Genomic DNA, 22,077 nt, shown 5'->3' on the forward strand with positions numbered 1-22,077 from the left:
CCGGCCCTGACAGGGAGTGTTAGAGAGAGTTTGAAACAAACTAAAGCAAAAACAGTTGGTTTGATTTTTTTCTCAATTGGGTCATCTTATATTCAGGCCTTTTCTTGTCTTTCTTTTTTTTCCATTCATCCAAATACAATAACGTATGAAAGCCTCCTAAAAGAGGCAATGATGATGGCAATCATAAAGGTGATGTATGAACTATGGGTAAACTTAACTATTAAATAATATTAAAGTGAACAATATATAACTACAGATAATTAGCTAACTGAGAAGAATTTGAAACAATAGAGATGTGCTACTATAAATTATAATTAAAGAGAGATTTACTGTAAAAGTACAAAAAAAAGCTGATAACCTTTTAAAAAGTAATAACAACAACATTTTTGTTGCCTGTTGATTGATGTAATGTTTAGATATGCTGGTCATTTTTTTGTTATTTTTTTATTTTTCAGATACCTGAATCCTGCCAACAGTGTAATGAGAATAGACTGAAGGACATGGCTAGGCCAGCTCGAATAAATTGCTCCTTATCAGCTGCCAACAATTGTTTTCACTTGAATTTCTAATTGTACCATTTTTAGCAAGAATAATTAACACATTATATGAACAAATCTTATTGACTTTTTTAAATAACAGTGTGGGTGGCGCACTCTATGCAGTATGTCACAGAAAATCCAATAAAAAATGTTTATCCTAATATACAATTATGTTGCTAGGAGCTATGACAATCTCCACTGACTGGAACAAGATACATATTAACTAACTGTCAGGTGATACCCCACAGTAAGTCACTACTAACACAAACTGTGCGGCAGTGATCAGGAGATAATATATGTACTTCCTTCCACTTGCTCGCTTTAAAATGGTGGTGGGGGGTGAACTAAAACAAGAAAGAAAAACACGCTTGTCTTCCTTGCGCTTCATGCATAAAATAGGTCATTATTGTTAATTATTTTAGGTATAGGTGGAATTTCCCATTTTTTTGGAACTTTCTCATCTATACATCAAATGTTCTGTAGAGTACTTGATGTACAATATAACATTAAAGAACTCACAGGGAGAATGCCCATTGAGCCCAACAGTCCACACTACTGGAGTTATGTCCTCGCAGTACTTCTAACAGGTATGCTGATTTCAGTAACATAATTGTTCATGATAATGTCTTTGCACGACTCATTTAGAAAAAAAGTAGTACGATTTGTACTTTGCTCTGTATCTTGATGCTCCCTTTTGTCTTTGAAGGTGTGACAGCAAAAATCTTAGTTAGGCCAACAAACTACTAATGAAATGAAAAGTCAAACATGCCTTACAATTCAGATAAGGCCATGCCAATAAACAATGCTATTCCTGATGCAGGAATCCATGTATCAGGTGGGTATAGAGCCTACCCAGAATTCCTTGCAGTGGTGGTAGCTCTACTAGGTTTCTCTTGGAAAAGCAAGCCTTCTGGCTTGCCTGGTGGATGAGTATTTAACAATGCTTCTGCTATTTCTAAAAACAGAAACTTCAACTACAAGGGGCAAACCATATTGAATAACAAAAGAAAAAGTTGTGTTAGGTGGTAAAGAATCATATGAATGTCCATGCATAAAACATCTTGGATATACATGTTTTCTTAAGACACATAACGAAGAAGAGAACACAGATCTAGTGTAGTAAAATCATGCTTTTATAGAAATATAAATGTACACTTCCATACAGTTCTCCAAACAGCCTCCCTTGAGTAATTTAAAAGAGAGAACCAAAGGCATAAACTCAAGTTTACTTTCTTACAATCCTGAGAGGGTGGTAGGTAAGGGGAACAGCCTCCCAAGTGGTAGATGCTAATACAGTGAGGGATTTTAAATATGCACAGGATACGCATATGTTTATCCTGAAGACAAGATCAAGGACTGATTAAGGTCTGAGTCTTTGCTTCAGGAAAAATGGGCCGACCAAAGGGTTCTTATTTGCTGTCATATTCTATATTTCCAAGTCATTTCAGTTGTTGATAACAGGCAGATTCTCCAGGAGAATAACTGGGAAATCTCATCCTTATGACCTTCTGCTACCTTAATCAGTCCTTGGTCTTCTGTAGCTACATTTGGGGAGTCATTGCACAGCTCTGTAGTCAATTAATTTAATGTGATCTAATGTTGACTAACATGAAATAACAAACATAAAGAAAACGAAAAGAAAAGCTGAGTAAACATCTCTCCTCTGGGGCTAGATCTATGATCTGCAAGCTAGTTGCTAGATAATTTATGAACCAGAGTTTTTTTGTACTTTTTATTATTTGCATTAAATTATTCTTTAACAGAGGTTCAGTGGATTTTAAAAAAAATGTATGGGGATGGCATAAGGCATTCCTGAATAAACCACAAGACCAAGAACCAAATAATGTTTGTGTTGTATGAATACCTACCCATATTCCATCAATGTAAAACAGACGATTTTATCTGATCATTTGGACATATATTTTACTTTGTCTTTTTCCCTATCCATGACTACCTTTTCAGTTATCCATATAAAATGAAAACATGGATCTCTTTAATAAATAAAACGCATATTGAATTTGCCTTTTTTTTTGGGCTGTAAAGTGGAAAGTTAAAAGAGAATTGTTTTGGACATATTGGACATATTTCTGGAGGTTCTGTGCAAAAACAAAATATTTTCTTCCAGCCAGTTAAAAAAAACTCAAGTTCTCATAATCAGGTCCATTTTCGTTCGTCTTTACGGCAGACGCCCTGTCTTGAAATTCATGTTCCTGCTCTCCTTCTTCTGTTTTCCTTTTTCTGTTGAAACGATATTAGATGTTAGATAGCTAGCACTAAACAAACACACATAGTAATGATTCTGGACAAACAAAATGGGAAACATGACTATTTCTAAAATGTACAATTTCAAAAAAAAAAGGAAATGAAGCAGTAGTTAAGGTAAGTTGCCTTAGCTATATGCCCTGGCTTTACGCACCGGGATGGAAAAGTAATAATGTGTATTATACTTGAGATGCATGGTTATACATTATTTTGTTTTATGTTTCTGCACACACAGAAGTGTGTGTTTATGATGTTTTACTATATATCATTATGTTTTGTTTGTATTTTCCTATTTAAAGGTGTGAGTTTATTATGTCCTATAATATACTATTTTTTTTTCAACAAAGACATAAAGTTCAATACATTAATTGTAGTCTTTTTTACATATACCATTTTAGCTTGTAAATGTCTATACTCCTATAAATAATAATATGATATAAATGTCACAGCTATTTTAACCTTCTTTGTTATAAAAGTTATTAAACTAAAAATATGAAAATAGAAAATAAGAAAAAAAAGCGTACATTTTCCATTAAATATAAAGAATATTCATTTAGATATGATGAAACAATTTGTAGATTTAGCAATGTGGGTATCTAATATCAATATAATGTTGAAAGAATGGTTATTGAACATTTAGTGACACTGGGAACATCACAGTCTTTGTCAAATACAATACAGTATAAAGTATGATATAGTGTTAATTTATTATTTATTGTTGCTTTTGATTTATCCTTATATGCATGTGTTGGAGATTAGCTTAATGGAGAACAGGAAAAGCTATTGGCATAGCAATTTAGTATACCCAGCATATGACTGCAGTTTTGAGTATTACATAGTTTTTTAAATTCCTACCAGGTATATTGTGATAAGTAGGCGTTTTTCTTGCAAAATTTTCAGCCACTCAGCTTTAAATAAACTCTGCATGATGCCACTAGAAATGTCATAAATTGATACAAATATGTAATTTCATGTTTTTCTTTATCATAATGAAAATAAATGAACCAAGTATTTGTGAGGATTTTAAAGTCCTTAAAGTCTTAAACACAATGGGGGCACGGGAAAAGCAGCCTCTGTGCCCCCCCCAGCTACCTGCACTAATGCTTTCTCTGTAGCCTGTGTGCTGCGTGCTGCCCCAGGATATGATGTTATATGATGTGATATTCTGGCACAGGAGGCAATAGAGAAAGTGGCAGCCACACAGATCTCCACTCAGGGGCGTAACTAGAAACCACAAGGCCCTGGTGCAAAAATTGCCGTGGGGCCACTCAACTTGTAACATGTTCCACAGTGCCAACCTTTGCCCCAAACAGTTTAGCAGGTCTGTCTTAGCACCCATACAGCTTTTTCTCTAGCAAACACGGACAAGCCCTGAGTCTCTGGGTCTCCCATACTGTGCTCGCAGCCTTATTTCTACGGTAATGTGACCCATTACATTACCCCATAGTAGAAACAAGGCTGTTTGCACAGTGTGCGAGCACAAGAGACAAGCAGTTACGGGCCCTGTCAGAGTTATGACCCCGGTTGCTATGCCACTGCCTCCAGACTATAGCAGCTGCTGAGGGGGCCCAAAGGACAGCTGTCCTGTCCAAGGATGTCTGCTTCTTTTGGCTCGTTTTAAAGATGGCATTGACTAAATAAAAGGGCATCAACTGGGTTTCATGGAACGTCCAACACTTTAGTGTTTATAATGAATTGTTAATGAATTGTTAATCTAGAAATGTTTCTAAAACTGTTGGATGTGCCACATTATTTAAAAAAAACCCTCTCTCAGCCTTAAACCTAAAACTATCACAAAACATTGAGTTAATGGATTTGGCAAACGTGGGACAGTTTGATAACTCTGTACATTGTACAGGCCATGTTAAAATGATTATAAGCTTCACCTCTGGTTAAGACCAGAATCAGGAATGCTTCAAATGTTTTTTTGTGCTGTTACTTAAGAAGCAAATATCTCACAGAATATCAGACTGGCTTTGCCCAAATGACAGCTCCAGACCCTGTCTCCTCTGCATGAGAGAACCAACAACCCTAGAAGTATGCTTTGATGTCGGAGGAGTATGGTTCGCCTCTCCTTAGGCACAGCCCAAATCTAGACTACACTGGTTACTCGTAGGGCACGGGTCTCAAAGTAATCATGAAACAAACTCCAAATTAAAAAAAAAATGTGTTTAGGTTAGTGATTTCCACACCTGGACCTCAAAGCCTTCCAGCAATGTTGATAATATTCTGTCCTTTAATTACCTCTGATAGACCTACTGGCAAGACTGAGGGACTAATGCCACCGGGGCTTACTGGTATCGACTTGAGTGGTAAAATCTGCCCTGACACTTTATAGCTAGCAACGGATTAATAACAGGTGTGTGGTCACGTGTTAAAGGAAGGTGGGAGTTGCTGACGGCATTTGTCTAGTGTGGCTGACAGCCAGTCTGGAACGGGCTCTGACATGGAAATATATTTAAAAAAAAAAACAATCTGTTGGTAGAGATATGATTCTTTAGATGCGTTGTTTTTCCCCATTTAACTGGAACACAGTTTATCATAATGACACTATTCCCTGAAAAATGCATAGTAAAATGAAGGGGTTTTTTTTTACTTTTTTTATGCATGTTTCCTCTAACAGTTAGTTAATGTGTTCTAACAGAAAATAAAGCAAGCCTGAAAAAACAGAATTACACATTAAAAAAAAAATCAGCAGACCCTCCTGTGCAGGTTATACATTAATTTTACCTTGATCCTTGGTCGAAGTGTGACAGAGAAGGAACTTTTTATATCAGCTGCATGCCTTTCATTATGAAATCATAAGATAAGAAACTGAAAGATCATGAACAATGCCTATCTCAGGCGTTTATAACACATGATTTGCGTCCTTACAAATCATTAACTGTAATAACATTTTATTGTATTTTGTGAACTTGGAAATGGTTGGAGTTTTGAGTCGTATCAATGCAATAACAGTGTTCCATTAGCCTTTAATTACAGGCATCCAGCATCAGTATTTTGTGTCTTAAGCCAAATGAATTGCAATTCAATTATTCTCGTGATAAGAGTGCAAATGGGCTTTTTAGCTATACAAGCAATCAGTATCGCTATGTAAGACAGTTTCCCCTTCTGATGACATTATGAATAAAGCATACCTGTTTTCTATAAGGCTCGTAGATTTATTATTTTGAATTTTGCCACTTAATGGGGAAAATTCCTTCTTGACTCCAATAGGCAATCAGATTTCAACTTGGATCAAGAAGCTCTAAAATACTAATCTTTGTAATTATACCACAGTGTAGTCAAACCTTTTCTGGTTTGAAAACTGTGAATAATACAGATCCTAGGTCTAATCAATCATAATATCTAATAATTCGCGTGCAGGACCACCTACTGACCACTGTGGAAAATCTCTGCGAAAGCTTAACCCCAACTAATTTCAAACGTATAGCAAGCAAATGTAAAGTGAACATTATGCAACACAGCAGAGAAATTAAACACAAAATACGTCTAAACATCATTTTTTCTTCATGATAATAGAAGCGAAGAGTGGCAATACATGACGTACTGTAACCTAAAAGAGTTTGTACATAAAGTGATTATTCTATAGTTTAAACTTTAAAGTGTAACTTACTTCATTTGCCGTCTGACTCCAGACACTACAAGGTACATGGCTCCCACCGAGGTTAAACCGACTATTACTCCAAACACAATAAGCCAAGACGATCTGCGAGACTCGGAAACAGAAGCCATCGTAGGGGGGATTTCTAAAAACTCCAGTGTTTTGTCATTTAAAAGAAAGGCGCTGTTGATCCTGTTTCTTTCATGTCTGCAAGCAAATATGAATTATGTACGGCATAAACACGTTGACACTACAGAAATGAATGCTGCTCGTTCTTTAAGAACTGTACTTACAAGAGTTATAGAAATATTGTCAGTGTGTATCTGCTTAATGTACATAATGCAGCCCCCCTATAAGGCATTGCTGATTTAGGAAAATGCATATTGTTTTATTGATAAGTCTTTAGTTGACGGTGATAACTGTTATAGGGTTAATAAAGAAAAAGGTGTAGTCACTAAAGCTTTTGGGACCTTAGATATCTCCTTTTCAGATCAAATAAGGAACCTCAGAACCTTTGAGGTTCTGAATGTTTGCCTGACTCTACATCTTTTTCTGTGTTGTCCCTAAGCTCCCTACCTAAAAGGTATTATCTTTGACTAAAGACTCCACTTATTTGGAGATCTTCTTGCAGGAGAAGCTCACTTGGTCTTTGCTCCATGCAGCATAGTGATATCAGGGAGTGGAAATGGCCAACTCTCCTGTAACCCCCTCATAAGTGAATAGAACACAGAGTCCCTTAAAAAGAGGTGTATGTGTCTGTCTGTCCATCTGTTCGTCCCCCACCCAGAGGCTGCTGTATGTATGCCCAGACCAACACCAAGTGAACCAACTAGATACCAGTCAGTGATATATCGGTCAATCATCACCTCCATGATATTAGACATCTGCTTTATAGAACTTTAATACCATTACCTGATCGCTGCTTCTACCTTGGCGCCGGGGAAAGGAACGGAGTCGTTCAAAGGAGACGTAACTAAAAACCAGAAAGAGACTCTCTTTGTAACGTTGCAGAGCAAAATATTGGAAATCCTAAAAATAAAAATAAAGATGATAACTGATAAAAGATCTGTTTTGCTTTACTGCAGTTTTGCATGCATGGCTGATGGCTGAAACCAAGGTAATAGCATTCGTTTCACCGAGAACTATGTTGATGTTAGTAATGACTCTTAGTGTAGCTTAATGAGGTTGTACTCAGGCAATACAAATACATTTCCTATAATTCATGGGCAATGAGCACATATTTCCCGGCACTTTGGCAATTTATGTTATTTACATTGAAACATGTTATTAACGTGTGAACTCACGTGGCCTGATTTGTGAGTGAGTTTGCCAGCGTTTACAAGCATGATTGCAGTTGTGTAATTATTGTCCACTTACTGAAATGTTTCGTCGCGTGTGTAACTGCGCATGGTGAAGGCCATGACAGCTTTAAAGAGATATTCTTCTGCAGAGTTCCAGGTATACTAGGAAAAAGAGGATAATTAGAAATGTAATGATGCGACATTCAAATAAAAAGAACCACAATTCCATGAGGTCCTCCTACAAACTTTCTTTGTTCAATTTTAAATGAGCCTAGGCATTGTAGTTTGATAACAAATTAGTAACAATTAGTAGCATGATTGAAATATGAGAACAATATTCCCTATTGGTCTAAGGGGAAGCCTTTGAATATAGTTTTGATAAATAGATAAATAATCACGTTTAAGAGATGTTCATTGTTGTCTCTTACAAGAAATATTGTACTTACTAAAGTTGCAACAGTCCTAGGTCTTTTGAGGATATGCCTAGCTGCTCTAATTCATATTCAATTAAATATCCTTTCAAGCAAATGGCCCTTTGGGCAGCTAGAGTAAAACCAGAACAGCCCTTGCTGCGAAGAATTGCCTTTTCTGTTTAAAGCTTCTTTTCTGTATTCATGGAATTATCATGTATGTTAAGCCAATAAACCTTAGCAAATTGGTTCAAATTGGACAATGAAACGATTAAAAAGCCTCCTCAGAACATGATGAGGAGATGGCACGGTAAAGCTGTTAGCAGGAACTGACAAGTTGCTTGGGGAAAAAAGATGACATAGTCAAGCTCTTTGGGACACTGATAAGCTGTTTTGGGGCAAATATAGCACTGACAAGCTGTTTAGGGATTACGATGATACAGACAAGCTATTTGGGGGCACTGATAATCTGTTTTGTAGCAAAGGTAACACAGACAAGCTGTTCGTAGGCACTGACAAGCTGTTTGGGGATAAAGATGGCACAAGTAAGCTGGTTGGAGGCACTGACAAGCTGCTTGGAAAAACAATGGCACAGACAAGCTGTTTAGGGGCAATGATAAGCTGTTTGGGGACAAAGATTGTCACAGTATATTTTACTCAAGATACATTCAATATATTGCCCAGTTCTACATTTCAAAATATCAAATGCACTTTATAGAGGAGATATAATCTGTCTACAGCTCTTTCCCATGTCTATTCGACTCTGAAACCTGCAGTCTACCTGATTGATCAGTTGAAAGATGCCAGGTACCTTCAGTATTGATGCTTCCACTACCAGCATCAATAAAGAAAACATAAAGACTGTACACTGTCAAAGGCTTCAATAAGGTGTTTTAATGTGCAATAAGGTAAAGGAATAATAACAAATACAGGGATAATTTTAATACAGGTTAATGTATTCTTCACCTTCACTGGCATTTAATCAAAAGCTTTAGTGCCAGTCAGGGACGAAACACACTAAGCCTTTTTGCTATTTGAATTATCCCTACGTAAAAGTTACTAATGACATCTTATAAAAACATTATGGTTTTTTTCCCTGCTATCTAAGGTTGAAATGAAGAATATAAAACTCAATGTATCTACTAAAACGTTTGCATCCTAGAAGGTTCAGTGCTAAATGTCACTTTGAAGCTTGTTCACCATCCTATGGCTTGAGTAATTTTATACATAAAGGAGTTGAAGGCTATTTAGAAATTGTTCAAATATTGAGATGTTTTACAAAGGCTATATTCCTTTTTTAACGTCATTCTTAGTTCACCATGTTCCTTATGTCAAATTCTCTTATGCCCTTTTTAGAAGAATGACTTTGTTCTAAATACCATTAGGGAACATCTATTCAGTATATCAATGTCACGCCAGGAGTCTTGCATTAAAAGGTTAGCAGAAGAAAGGATTGTCGAGCCAAACAATGGAACCCAATTAGCAAGAATGATGGTGATAATCAGCAAAAACCAACACACATTTGTCTTCTTTAAAGGCGTGTTAAATATTAATTTATTGGCAAGTGGTGCGAGACAGATTCCTCTTGCGAATGTTGCTTGTGTTAGTAAAACGGATTATACATCCGGCTTTGAATTTAAGGCAAATAAGTGATACATTTCAGTTATTAACCTTAAATTTAAGACAGAAAATTCATAAACTATTACAAAATTTTGGATACAATCCAAAACAATGCATTACATAACTTTGATAATTACATATCGCCCTGAGAGCCCTTAAAATGTACACTGAATTGCCCCGTCGAAAAATAAAGATTCTTCTCTTCATTTACACCAACAGGGCTAAATGAAAGAGTCTTACCAACCTTATACATCTCTGGAAGACCTTGTTACAATGCAATGCTGCTATTGGTTTGCCATTATATTCGGTATATTTATATATATATATATATATATATATATATATATTCTTGGCTCCAAACATTTATTAAAAATATTGTCTTTAGGAGCCCACGTGTAATCCTACCAAGAAGCATTAATCCCCTTAAGCAAGCCCTGTTTCCTTGAGCAGCAGAAAAGTGGAAGACCAATGTCAGTAACCAAAAGCTGCAACTGGATGCAGTAGATGCAGTAGAATCGGGCATTCAATGCATTAGATTTCTGCGCGGTTTCCAAATTCTGCAGGATCCCACTATATGCATTTGCCTCTTTCCCTGATATATGCCACGCAGGAGATGTGTTCTCCATGAGAATTTCTGATGGTGTCCATGTATGCCCATAGTCTCGTGTTACATGTTACATTGCCCTGAACTTTAATAGCTCTTGGAATCATCTCAGATCTGCTAATCCCACCAAACCATTGACATTTTCTTATAATCTGACCTGCTAATACATACAGATAACACAACATGTGTTTGCCTTGAGACAAATATTACTAGTAGTAGTTGCCTGGGCATGATAGGTTTTATTTTTGAGATATTATTGAAAACTCAGTTCAATTTACTTAAATCAATGCAATGATTTCTCACAAGGTTCACTAACATGTCTCCCACAAAACAACAAATAACTTCATGCCTACGTTAGAATAGCTTCATGGATATGATTAGAGTGTGTGCTTTGCACCAAACTACTCCTGTTGATATGAGACTGCTGATATGTGACTTTAACGCCCGGTTACTGCTCTTGGACTTCGAGGAGGGGGTGATTGGCATACTTTAGTTTGGATTAATCTTTATTACCATTTAACAACTAGATCTCAACTGGTGGAAATCACTCTGCTTGTATCACGTTTCTACCACTTAAAAAAAATAATATATAAATGGGATCCCTGAAATTTGGCTTAGTCTCTGCTGATAACATAATTGCCTAACAGAAGATGGCAACAAGTCGCATTCATTGTCTTTTGCCCGTGTCCAAGACGTGGCAGTGACCTTCTGCGTAGGACAATTTGCAGAATTTAAATGCATTCTTACCAATCTCTGCAACATCATACCCGCAATATATCAAAAAAATACAAAACAAAGTGCAAAATGCTAAGCACGTTGAACTTAACATATAGCTGTATATCGACATCACTCATCCCAGAGCAGCGCCCATGAAACAAAGAATCCCTCCAAACAGACTGGATCTGATCCAATAATGCCATGTGACAAATAACAGCAGAATAAAAGGCCTATCATAGATTCTGTTATAGGAAATTTACAAATATGTTTAAGAAATAATTATCATATTCTAAGACAGCTCTGTGAATAGTTATAACTAACTGGCTTAACATTTCTGATAACTAGTAAACCAACTCTCTGTGATGTGCCATTAAATATTTACCCAACCGGTGCTGTAAGCACTTTGCTGGTATGAGGTGTCAAACATTTTTAAAAAGGTCATTGTACTCCCTATTATCCTTTAATCAGACCATCCTATGATGGGGTAATATCTCACTCTTAATAGCAAGGGACAATCCAGCTATCGTAATGCATATAAGAGCTGAGTGTCCGCATTAGTTGCAAATGCATGGAGGGATTCATCTGAATTCCCTGCCCCCAACTACTTGGCTTTCAAGAGACATGTCTGGCCGACTGCATTTCATGCTCACCAGTGTGCATGCACTGTATACTAACAGCCAACTGGCTTGCGAGAGATTTTCAAGTGAGTCTAATAAGACCCCCAAATGCTTTCCTGCCAGCGACTGGCAAAGTATTAGTATTCTTCATTGCTGTAGCTGTATTGGACACTGGAGTGTCCCTTTAAACAATTAATACACCACTGGAGTTGTGCTACAAACGCAAATATGTGCTGAGTGAGCAACAGAATCATTGCTGCACTAAATTGACCTCCAGCACTTCATATGTTTCCTAGGGACAAGAATTAAGAAAAATATGTCTCCATTACTGCTGTAAGGAACAAAATTTGCAACCTGAGGTCTCATGAAAAACTTGACGGTAACTAAATCACAAAGGTGGAACAGCCTTCATAGCACAATGTTCCTAAAGCCATGTATCCTTTTGCCCAGTGTCATGGTTATGACATCATATACTGAGTTACATGTTGGCCTACCAGTCAGATGACATAACATCCATTAGTTGATGACCATACCTGGGATCTCTCCAGGTTTCGACCCCAGAGAATCTGGGTTAAGCGCTGCTTCTACGGGTCACAGGAACAGCATTTCGGCACGCTTCACACCCCACCAGAATGTTCCCAGGTATGTTGAGGATCATTACACCTGCCTTAAAGGTGCAGTTCCACTAGTATGCATTATTTCCCTGGAGATGTAGCCACATAACACAACCCGGAAAAGACGGGGGGGGGGGGTTCTATGGTAACAACAACAGTGCCTGCATTTGTGTCACATGACAGGTTTTGCCAGCAAAACTTTCACTAAGATAACATTTTTCATAAATAAAGAGCCATTTATGAGAATAGTTTGGGGATTTCAACAGTATTAGAATGATGAGTAGGTAGAACAGTTCTTTGATGCCAGCCTTGGCTAGCAATATTAATTCCAATGCATCTCATTATAAGGTAATTTGGAGTTTTTTGCTTTGATTTCATCTACTTCGTGTGTGTGGTGGTCTGGCCTTGTTTTCGTGCCTTTGTGTGAATCGCTGAGTTTCCCAAAATTCGGTATATTTGCAATTTGTACGATTTCGAATGCACGTCTACTGGTTATGTATGTAAATCCCTCACTGTGGACTGTTTTCTAAGACTTTAGTATGATATACCCCACTAACATGATGAATAAATGGAGCCTATTCTGTGGTTACAGGAAATGTGCAATAAAGAGTTATTAAAGGGAATAACTGGAACAGTTGGGTTGGGTGCAGTCTGGGTTTTCCAACTTCTCGTGAACAAGAAACTGCCTCCGAAGCTAGGAAATGGAGCGTCACACCGTGATCTTCTATGGCAGGGGCGCTAGTAAATGCTTTAATAAAGGTTTTAAAAAGATTTGTAATTCTACTAATAGGATGGCTATATAATTGTTTTTATGTTTTATATTCCTGTTACAAACACTTTTTAGAATTGATATGACAATGTAACCTTTTTCTTTTGGTGTCCCTCAGGATCTGTTTGGATTAGTTTTATGTTTTTGACTATAATTTTGCAATGCATTCTCCCGGGCATTCATTAAGGATAATCTGTATATTTTTGCATGTGTTTTTTGCAGCGTGCGCCTAGGCACCGTAATACAAGCAGTGTAGGCAGCTGCATTGGGTCTACTTTGATCCATGGAACTCTATCATGAATAGAGAAGAACACAGCTGCAAACCTTTGATACATTTAATCATGTTATGGCTCTGTATTTTATGTTTATTTAAATATGTATAAAACATTATTTCTGTACAATTAAACTCTTGTGTGAGGGCAGCCCCTAGATAATTTTGCTTTGGGGTCATAAAAAACTGTCCCAGGACATTTGCTAATCTGTTGGACTAATCTCTGTTGGACTAACAAAAAATGCAAGTTTTGTTAAAAAGATCTGTTCATATAAAATCATGTGTTCTCTGACCTAATAAATGCAATGAAGTCATGTGCCCAACTACTAACAGAAATGACATCACATGTCATTGTAAATAAGTGACAAAAGCAAATTTCACTGTGCAAAGGTGGGTATGAAGGGTGTTGATTGAATCAAGGGAATTGTTTTGTACCATATGGGTGCCAAAGTTTTTTGAGCACATTATAAGTCGTCTGGCTTGCAAAGTCCTTGCATCAGGAAAACAATCTGCGTCCTAGTGAAACGCACAGCTTCACAAACTCTGATGGTAACTGACAGCTCATGATAAGCAAAATAAGGAGACTAATCTATCATGGCTTAATATCTTTTTACTCCAGATAAAGGTATACTAAAAACTGTAATTTGAGCCACCTGGGAGAACTTTGTCTCTGAATACAACAGTCATAAACATATAATGGTACACAACCTATATGGAACATTATATAACCCCAGCATTATATTATATAAAACTGCTTTGATTATAATTAATGAAAAATGTGATAAATGCCTTTACAACATTATTTTATGGATCTAGAGTGATTATACAGAGGCCTTATAGCGATTATTTTGCAGTAAAATATTAGTATGTGTTATATATAGTACATTCCGATTTGTTCAATTATAAAGCATTTAAGTACAGTCGTGTACTATGGTTTTACATATCAGGACATACTGTACATATATATATATATATACCTCAGATGAACATATGACATATTACACCATGTCAAGGTTTATTCAACAAAAATGAAGCCAAAATGGAGAAGCCATGTACTAAGTACACCTTATGATTCAGCAGCCTGTAAAACCACCTGTAGCAGCAATGACTAGAAGTAATCGTTTTCTGAATGACTTAATCAGTCGCTCACATTGTTGTAGAGGAAGTTTGGCCTACTCTTCTTTACAACGTTTTTTATGCACAGCTCTCTTACGGTTCCGCCACAACATTTCAATCAGGTTAAGGTCTGGACTTTGACTGGGCCATTGCAACACCTTGACTCTTTTTGTTTGTAACCATTCTTTTGCAAATGTGCTGGCGTACTTGGGATCATTGTCCTGTTGCTTGACCCAATTTTGCCCAAGCTTTAGCTGTCAGACAGATGACCTCACATTTAACTTTAAAATACTTTGGTATAGAGAGGAGTTCATGGTCAACACTTTGTATGAGTTGTTTGTGCTGATATGCTGTGTTTGGTTTTCACCAGACGTGGCACTGTGCACTATGGCTAAACATCTCCACTTTGTTCTTGTCTGTCCAAAGGACATTGTTTGAGAAGTCTTACAGCTTTGTTCAGATGCAACTTTGCAAACCTAAACCGTGCTTAGGTTTTTAGAGGGAAGAGGTTTTCTTCTGGCAACCCTTCCAAACAAACCCTACTTGTTCAGTCTTTTCCTAATTATACTGTCATGAACTTTAACATTTAACATTCTAACTGAGGCCTGTAGAGTCTGAGATGTAACTCTTGTGTTTTCTGCAATGGTTTGAACTTGGGCTGGATTTGCTGGGTTGTCCATTCCTGGGAACGATGGCAGTTTTGGATGTTTTTTTACTTTTGAATACATTTATTTACTGTAGAATGATGGACTTTAAATTGTTTGGAAATGGCATTTTAACCCTTCCCAGATTGATAGACAGCAACAACTTGTCTTCTCTAAGATCATTGCTGATGTCATTCATCCTTGGCATTGTGTTAACACACACCTGAATTCTCCAGAACAGCAAACTGCTAGAACTTTGGCTTTTATAGAGACTTGCCGATGAACAATTATTTGATTAGCGACACCTGTCTGCTAGTTAGCATCTTAATTCCTCTGAAAGCAGCAAGGGTGTACTTATTTTTTCACACATGGCTTCTCCATTTATTTTTGTTGACTGAATCATGACACTTTGTAATATGTCATGTGTTGTTGTAATTACCTAATTTTTAGAGCTGCTAAGGAACAGATAATTGTGATTAAGTCCTGATATGTAAAATCATAGAATTCAAAGAGAATTGTAGTTTCTTTTTCACATAACTGTCTATTTGGACACAACAGTGACATCTAGTGCAAGAAGTGGAGACCTGTAAACCTCTTATCGTTTGAAATTACAATACATTTGTATATTTGCCCACTGACAAAGACATGACCAGTCTATAATTTTAATGGTAGGTTTATTTGAACAGTGAGAGACAGAAAAACAACAAAACAAAATCAGAATAATGCATTTCAAATTTGGCAATCACAGAGGTCAGACGTTTCTTTTAGTTGGCCACCAGGTTTGCACACATCTCAGGAGGGATTTTTTCCCACACCCCTCTGCAGATCCTCATTAAGGTTTCGAGGCTGATGTTTGGTGACTCAAATCTTCAACTCCCTCCACAGATTTTCTATGGGATTAAGGTCTGGAGACTGGCTAGGCCACTACAGAACCTTAATGTGCTTCTTCTTCAGCCACTCCTTTGTTGCCTTGGCCGTGTGTTTTGGGTCATTGTCATGCTGGAATACCCATCCATGACCCATTTTCTCACCTAAGATTTGACGGTACATGGCCCCATCCATCGTCCCTTTGATGTGGTGAAGTTGTCCTGTCCCCTTAGCAGAAAACATCCCCCAAAACATAATGTTTCCACCTCCATGTTAGAATATTTGCCACATGGCACAGAGAATGAAAATTTGCCCTGGTAATGTATGGGCAGTGGCTGAAAAATATCTTGTGTGGCCTTCTGCTGGATATACGCTGCTGCACAGTACAGCCTTATAGTTTTGGAGCATATGTAGCCACATACAAAAGAACTTGACACACAAACAGCAATAAAGATAACTGGGAGTCCCTATAGGGCACTGGCCAAAGGGCCATTTGTCTGATTTGCCAGATGACCAGTACGAGAATAATCTTATATTGTAAATGTAGGGAGTATCTATTGCATATCCTAGATTTTGCAACATACCTTTATCTCCCTGTTCAGCGCTACATCTCTAACAAATCTGCTTATTGCAAATGTACACAATACATACAAGGTGTGGTTCCACTTAGAGAAAACATTAATTACATCTACATTATGTGATGCAAACAAACCTTAGCAGAATCACCATCTTATTTTGTCCTCTAGAGGTTTAATCGCAAGAAAAACAACACAGAAGCTTTTAAGGTTTTTCAGTTTCTATGGCAATAGTCCATCAGCGCCTGCTTTTTATGTCTGTGGACAACTAAGTGTTTCTGGCTAATATTACGACGGAGACAAAATGTTATGGTTGAAGATTTTACTTCTGGGAAGGGATTCGGTATTTAACAGTGCTAGAAATTATGCTTCTAATGCTACATTTAGCTACAAAATGTTGATCACCTTTATATTAGTAACTCCTTTATAATATAACTCCAGAAAAATCCAGTTACTTACTGTAAAAGAAACTGGGCAGCGAAACCTATAAAAGTCACAGATAACAACATAACAAGTTCTTTTTCTAGAGTGACATAGCAGCAGATCATTCATATTTAAGGCATCTTGGCAGACAGGCTGTATTAAATAAGCTTTAAGTATCTTAAATGATTTGGTTTGCGTAAGGCTTCATCGTACATATAGTTGCAGAGTGAGACCCCCTGCTACAGACACTCTAAACTAGACAATGCTAATACATTCAGGGGCATAACTAGAAACCTCAGGGCCCCGGTGCGAGAATCTGTTAAGGGTGGGGAGTGTGAGGAAAGTGGGTTGGGATGTGGTGTGGCCAAAACCACCCCTGTATGGGGAAAGAGGATACTGACCCGGAGACCTTGGAAGCAGGGCTTCCTCCAGATAGTCCAGATAAAACCCAGAAAGTTCCCAAGTAAGTTACATAGTGTTTATTATTTTTACAAATTTCAGATTGAAATAGAAAAAAAAGAATTCTGAAGGACCGATATGCCAACACAACTTGTTAAATTAAGTCCATTAAGATAAGAAGACATATGCCAGAGTAAGGATACAGAAGAGAATGTTGTGTTACAAAATCAGATAGAGAACAATGAATTCTGTGACTTGGCAAATTATTAAAACCAGGTGAATCGGGGCTGTACATTAGTATAGAGTGCAAGATTTAAATACATAAAAACAACACATAGACTGTAAGAAACTTTCACCTATGCCTGCTTTTTGTTTCACAAGACAGTTAAGCCTTCCATATACAAATATATAAATACGGCAGTAGGTGGAACAGTGCCTTTAAGCAACAGGTAGCTCCGCAACTGTTGTACAAAATATACCTACCATGATATTAAGCAAGGAAATAATATTTCCTTTTACATAATGCACATATGCACACAAACACATAGTAACACACATAGTAACATTCTCATCCAGACACTCACACTAACATAACCAGGCGCTCAACACTAACACACCCACTGACACACACATTCAGATAAGCACATTAACATACCCAAACACACACAGACACTCACACTAACATGCAGGGGTGTAGCTAGAAACCACAGGGCCTGGGGCAAAAGTTGCTGCTTGTCCCAAAGTGCCACCTTTGCCCCCAAACAGCTTGTGAGTACCTCCTTTGCCCTCAAACAGCTTGTAAGTGCCACCTTTGCCTACTAGCAGCTTATCAGTGCCCCCATACAGCCTGACTGTGCCATTTTTGCTCCAGCTTACCCATGCCATCTGTTCCCCCAATAAGCTTGTCTGTGGCATCTAACACATCATGCTATCACACATTCTCACAGCACCTACACATCAATGCTCACACACCCTTAAACATAGACATCCATGCTCACATACATTCATGCTTACCTACATACAAACATATATATTTTGTAGGCTAAAAAAATCTGCAGATTCACTTATATTTGCAGAAAATTGCAGGAAAACAATGTGGATTTACTCAAATTGCCATTGAATCTAGTATTCCACTATCTACTCTCATATCTATGTCAATATACCATGTCTGCTGTTTGTCAGTCCTATGCTTTTAATACATTATTAGCTAAAACCAAATTTATAATTAAAAATAAAATATAAAAAAATACAAATGTACACAAATAATACAAAGCTTTGCAGTGAATAATAATTAAAATAAAATACAAAGAAACAAAGTGTTTGTTCCATTAATTGCTATTCATCCACTTACTGCTTTATCTCCCAGTGCGGCTTTGACACTAATACGAACTTTAAAGGCTTCCGGTGCCCCTAAAAATAATAAAAATGCTAAATGTTCTAATAAAGACTGGAACAAGTAGTGTTTCTAATCTTATTAACATTCTCTTATGATTAGTTCACACAGCAAGACAATCAAAGCAATGCATGAGTTAAACTGTGGGAAAAATGTGAAGACAACTAAATGTGGATTATAATAACTACTCTGCCTAAGACATTTACAGGGAAATGAAAAACAAAGGTGCACAGAAAGGCTAGTCAGCCAGATTCCATAATGTTGTGTATATATATATATATATATATATAGAGAGAGAGAGAGAGAGAGAGAGAGGGAGAACTAAGAATTGGGTTACAGAACAGTTAGTAAATATGTACATACGCATATGTGCATCTATATGTCACAGGATCATATTGCAAGTGTTGGGCACTGAACGACACAAACAGCATTCGTCAGTTCCAACCTAGCAAGGGATGTAGTTAAAGAACATCACTGACATTTTCTTTACATTGAAACTATGTATTGACATGTACTCTGTGTAATTCATCAGACTTAAGGAGATATACATGACCCCAAGTCTATGCAACACGGTGTGATGCCCCAAAAATTTAAGGACATACTCTTTTGGCTAACTGAATTGCATTAGATTACAAGTTTCCAAGACTTCTTAGGTTTCTTTTTCAGAGTTATTATATCATTGAAAATTAAATCACTCATAGCCCTTTTTATACATATACACATCCCTGAACATTTATTAATATTACCAGAAGGGTGCACATGTGTCGAAAACCAGATTAGCTTTTCTCAGTCTACAGACCGAACTGGCAGAAACTTTACCGAATTTACCAAGTAAGCTCCTTTAAAACCGCAAACAATGAAGATATTTGTCTCACTGGAGGGAACATTCTACAGGCTTAATGTATGTCTCACAGTGTTGCATCTGTCATGCTAATTCCCACACACACACACATAAAATGTTTTTACCTGGTTCACAGAGATCTGCAACCACGACAGGTGCCAGGGCACAAGTTAAGAGGAGAATTCTTCCAAGCATCCTTACAAATGAACATTCCCCAAGAAAAAGAAACTACTGACTAGGACAAAGCTGGCTTAAAAACTCAGTGTGAAATTGAAATGGTTTAATGATTAATCTTAAGTCATTCGGACAGACTGGTCACCTTTTGCTAATTATTTGCAATTCAAAAGTAGAGACATATAAAAGCTATTTTTTAATGCTTAGCCATAGCCTGATAACCCCATGCAAACTAATGCTGATCATTTATTGCAACTGATTTCATAAAGCAAACAACATCACAATTTAAATCCCTACTACTGGCAGAAATGCAAAATGATGTAAGCGTGTTCACAAGCACTCACATTGGTGATCTAGACATCCCTGTTTAAGAATGTTGAACATGTGTGCCCCTTAGAAACAATTTTAAACATTGACAATATTGTTCCATAAGAGCCTCAGGTAGCTACCGTTGCCTCTTTTTTACCCCTTCTTTTGTCCCAATTAGGCATATACTTCCTTTTGGAGAACCCATAAACCCACCAATATTGCTTGGTGCCATAAGGCTATATTCCAAGCTGGCCTAAGGCTTGGCAGTGATGGTTACATGTTTAGAATAGCAGCCATGGGCTGGGGGATTGCACTTTTTAATCCCCCAAACAACTTTTGGCTCCCACATCTCCTGGGAGACTTCGGTCAAGAGAGGATCAAGAAGATCTGGCCTAGTCAGTGTTACTGGGTACATATCTCCTTGGGGATCAAGTGTGCATCTGCAGCCTTACAACGGCACAAGCACCATTCTCGGTCTCGGCAAACGTAGCTGAAGCATGACACTTATTACTTTAAAAAAATCTGTATGCCTGTCTTTTTGTACATCGTACCGGGCAGCAGAACATGTTATTTACACCGATTAACCAGGTGAACCAACTAGCCCACAAGTGGTTAGTCAGGCATGCAGCCTTATAGATTAACAGCACATAAGCCTCCAATGTCATGTCCAAACTTACTTACTATATTGCTTAGACTGTGTAAATTTCACATTTTTTGGAATATGTCCTTTAGCTATAAGCTGTGTTTATAAAGAGAGTCATCAAGAGATTTCTTTTGATTTTTGTTGATGACCATCATTAGCTACAAAAGGCGTAGACAATTGTATCACACGAACATGAGTTCTCAAAAAGATTGCAAGGTAATGCATTGGGAGCAAATGAACATGTGTTTCCAGTGCCTGTGCAAATAGACACACGCTCATGGACCCAGATTTACTATCAGTTTTCTTCCCTGATCCATAAAAAATGAGGCATTTGGACCCCTTTATGTTCAAATTTTTCTATTTATTTATTGCCAATAAGTTACACAGCGCTAAAGGTTTTACTTTTATTATTTAACAAAAGTATGTAGAAATTGTGAGAGAAACAAATACATACGGTATTTTAATCTGTCTCATGTAGAGGTCAGCTGACTTCCAGTCACAAGAGAGGATTGTTGCTCATATGCTTTAGGAAAACAGACATACCAGCTCGCTTTGATAGCTGATTAAATCTGGGTGCTTGGAATAGTAAGGACTGACGTTATGGTGGGAACTAGGGATTCTACTCGTTGTCCTATATCTAGACTGAAACTCACTCCATTTTCAAAAGACTAGTAATGGCGGGTCATCAAAGAAAATATAATGTACTATACTGCAGTGCTTTGTATCTACCAATACAATCAAGCTTAAAACAAGTATCTTTCTTAAGACCAGTTCCAATAATAATCATAAATAGGACTGGAAAAAAAGAGCCTCAAGCCATGGCTTGGGGTTTATTACACCTGGCCCGTAACATGTCGGGCAATTTTATATCTGCATGGATGCCTCCTACTACCGACTCAAATCCAGCTAGAAGTGACCAACCTCGTATAATGCTCTCACTTAACTAAGAATAAATAATGTGTAAGGCCATAGGTTGCACCCGTTTTTTTGGGTTAAGCTTTTTATTAGGGATTAATTAGAAGATTCCTAATTTCTTTCTTATCACAGACATATACTGGGTCTGAAAGCCCAACCATTTTAGTCAAGTTTATTTATCACATCCCACCCACAGGTGCCATGAGGTGTCAAAGAGCTTGAGTGCTTTGGCCACACTACAGTATTGAAGCTTCATGTTTATAAGCGTATATTACACTTGTGCAAGTGGAACAAAAACAGATTCATTTTTTTGTTTTATTTTTGGTCCAATTATTTTTGGACAATTAATTTCACTTCTTGCCTTTTTAGTTGGGAAGAAATTTGGAGGGCTTTTACCATTCGGAAAGTAAGTTTGCAGTCACTCACCCTCATTCACTTTCTCATGCTCTT

The 22,077-nt window shown here is 37.3% G+C and overlaps 1 protein-coding gene and 2 long non-coding RNA genes across 5 annotated transcripts in view; 1 reads left to right on the forward strand and 2 right to left on the reverse strand.

The window, feature by feature from the left end:
* Positions 1-22,077, forward strand: part of LOC128474605 (uncharacterized) — a 208,478-nt gene that overhangs the window by 132,179 nt on the left and 54,222 nt on the right. The gene's annotated exons all lie outside the window — the stretch shown is intronic.
* On the reverse strand, positions 1,652-2,118 carry LOC128474603 (uncharacterized). Its single transcript, XR_008346372.1, has 2 exons — positions 2,023-2,118; positions 1,652-1,706 (listed from the first exon to the last, which is right to left on the reverse strand). It is a non-coding gene; the product is annotated as an uncharacterized LOC128474603 (long non-coding RNA).
* Positions 2,513-19,813, reverse strand: CLTRN (collectrin, amino acid transport regulator). Of its 2 annotated transcripts, none has more exons than XM_053456966.1 (6): positions 19,712-19,813; positions 18,704-18,762; positions 7,783-7,868; positions 7,318-7,434; positions 6,418-6,612; positions 2,513-2,777 (listed from the first exon to the last, which is right to left on the reverse strand). In XM_053456966.1, exons 1-6 carry the CDS (start codon positions 19,779-19,781, stop codon positions 2,669-2,671), a joined length of 636 nt encoding a protein of 211 aa, XP_053312941.1. In that variant the 5' UTR covers positions 19,782-19,813; the 3' UTR covers positions 2,513-2,668. The 2 variants fall into 2 exon arrangements, with proteins under 2 accessions (XP_053312941.1, XP_053312942.1); XM_053456967.1 differs by lacking the exon at positions 2,513-2,777 and adding an exon at positions 5,540-5,615.

The sequence above is a fragment of the Spea bombifrons genome, chromosome 2, assembly GCF_027358695.1.
Source record: "Spea bombifrons isolate aSpeBom1 chromosome 2, aSpeBom1.2.pri, whole genome shotgun sequence".
Lineage (NCBI taxonomy): Eukaryota > Metazoa > Chordata > Amphibia > Anura > Pelobatidae > Spea > Spea bombifrons.

What these genes read in the sequence shown, in the direction of transcription:
- CLTRN (XM_053456966.1), bottom strand. Translation starts at nt 19,781, where the DNA reads ATGCTTGGAAGAATTCTCCTCTTAACTTGTGCCCTGGCACCTGTCGTG. An exon ending in TGCAGATCTCTGTGAACCAG is followed by an intron (nt 18,763 to 19,711) that starts GTAAAAACATTT and finishes TATTATTTTTAG; the next exon opens with GGGCACCGGAAGCCTTTAAA. An exon ending in ACACGCGACGAAACATTTCA is followed by an intron (nt 7,435 to 7,782) that starts GTAAGTGGACAA and finishes TTTTATTTTTAG; the next exon opens with GATTTCCAATATTTTGCTCT.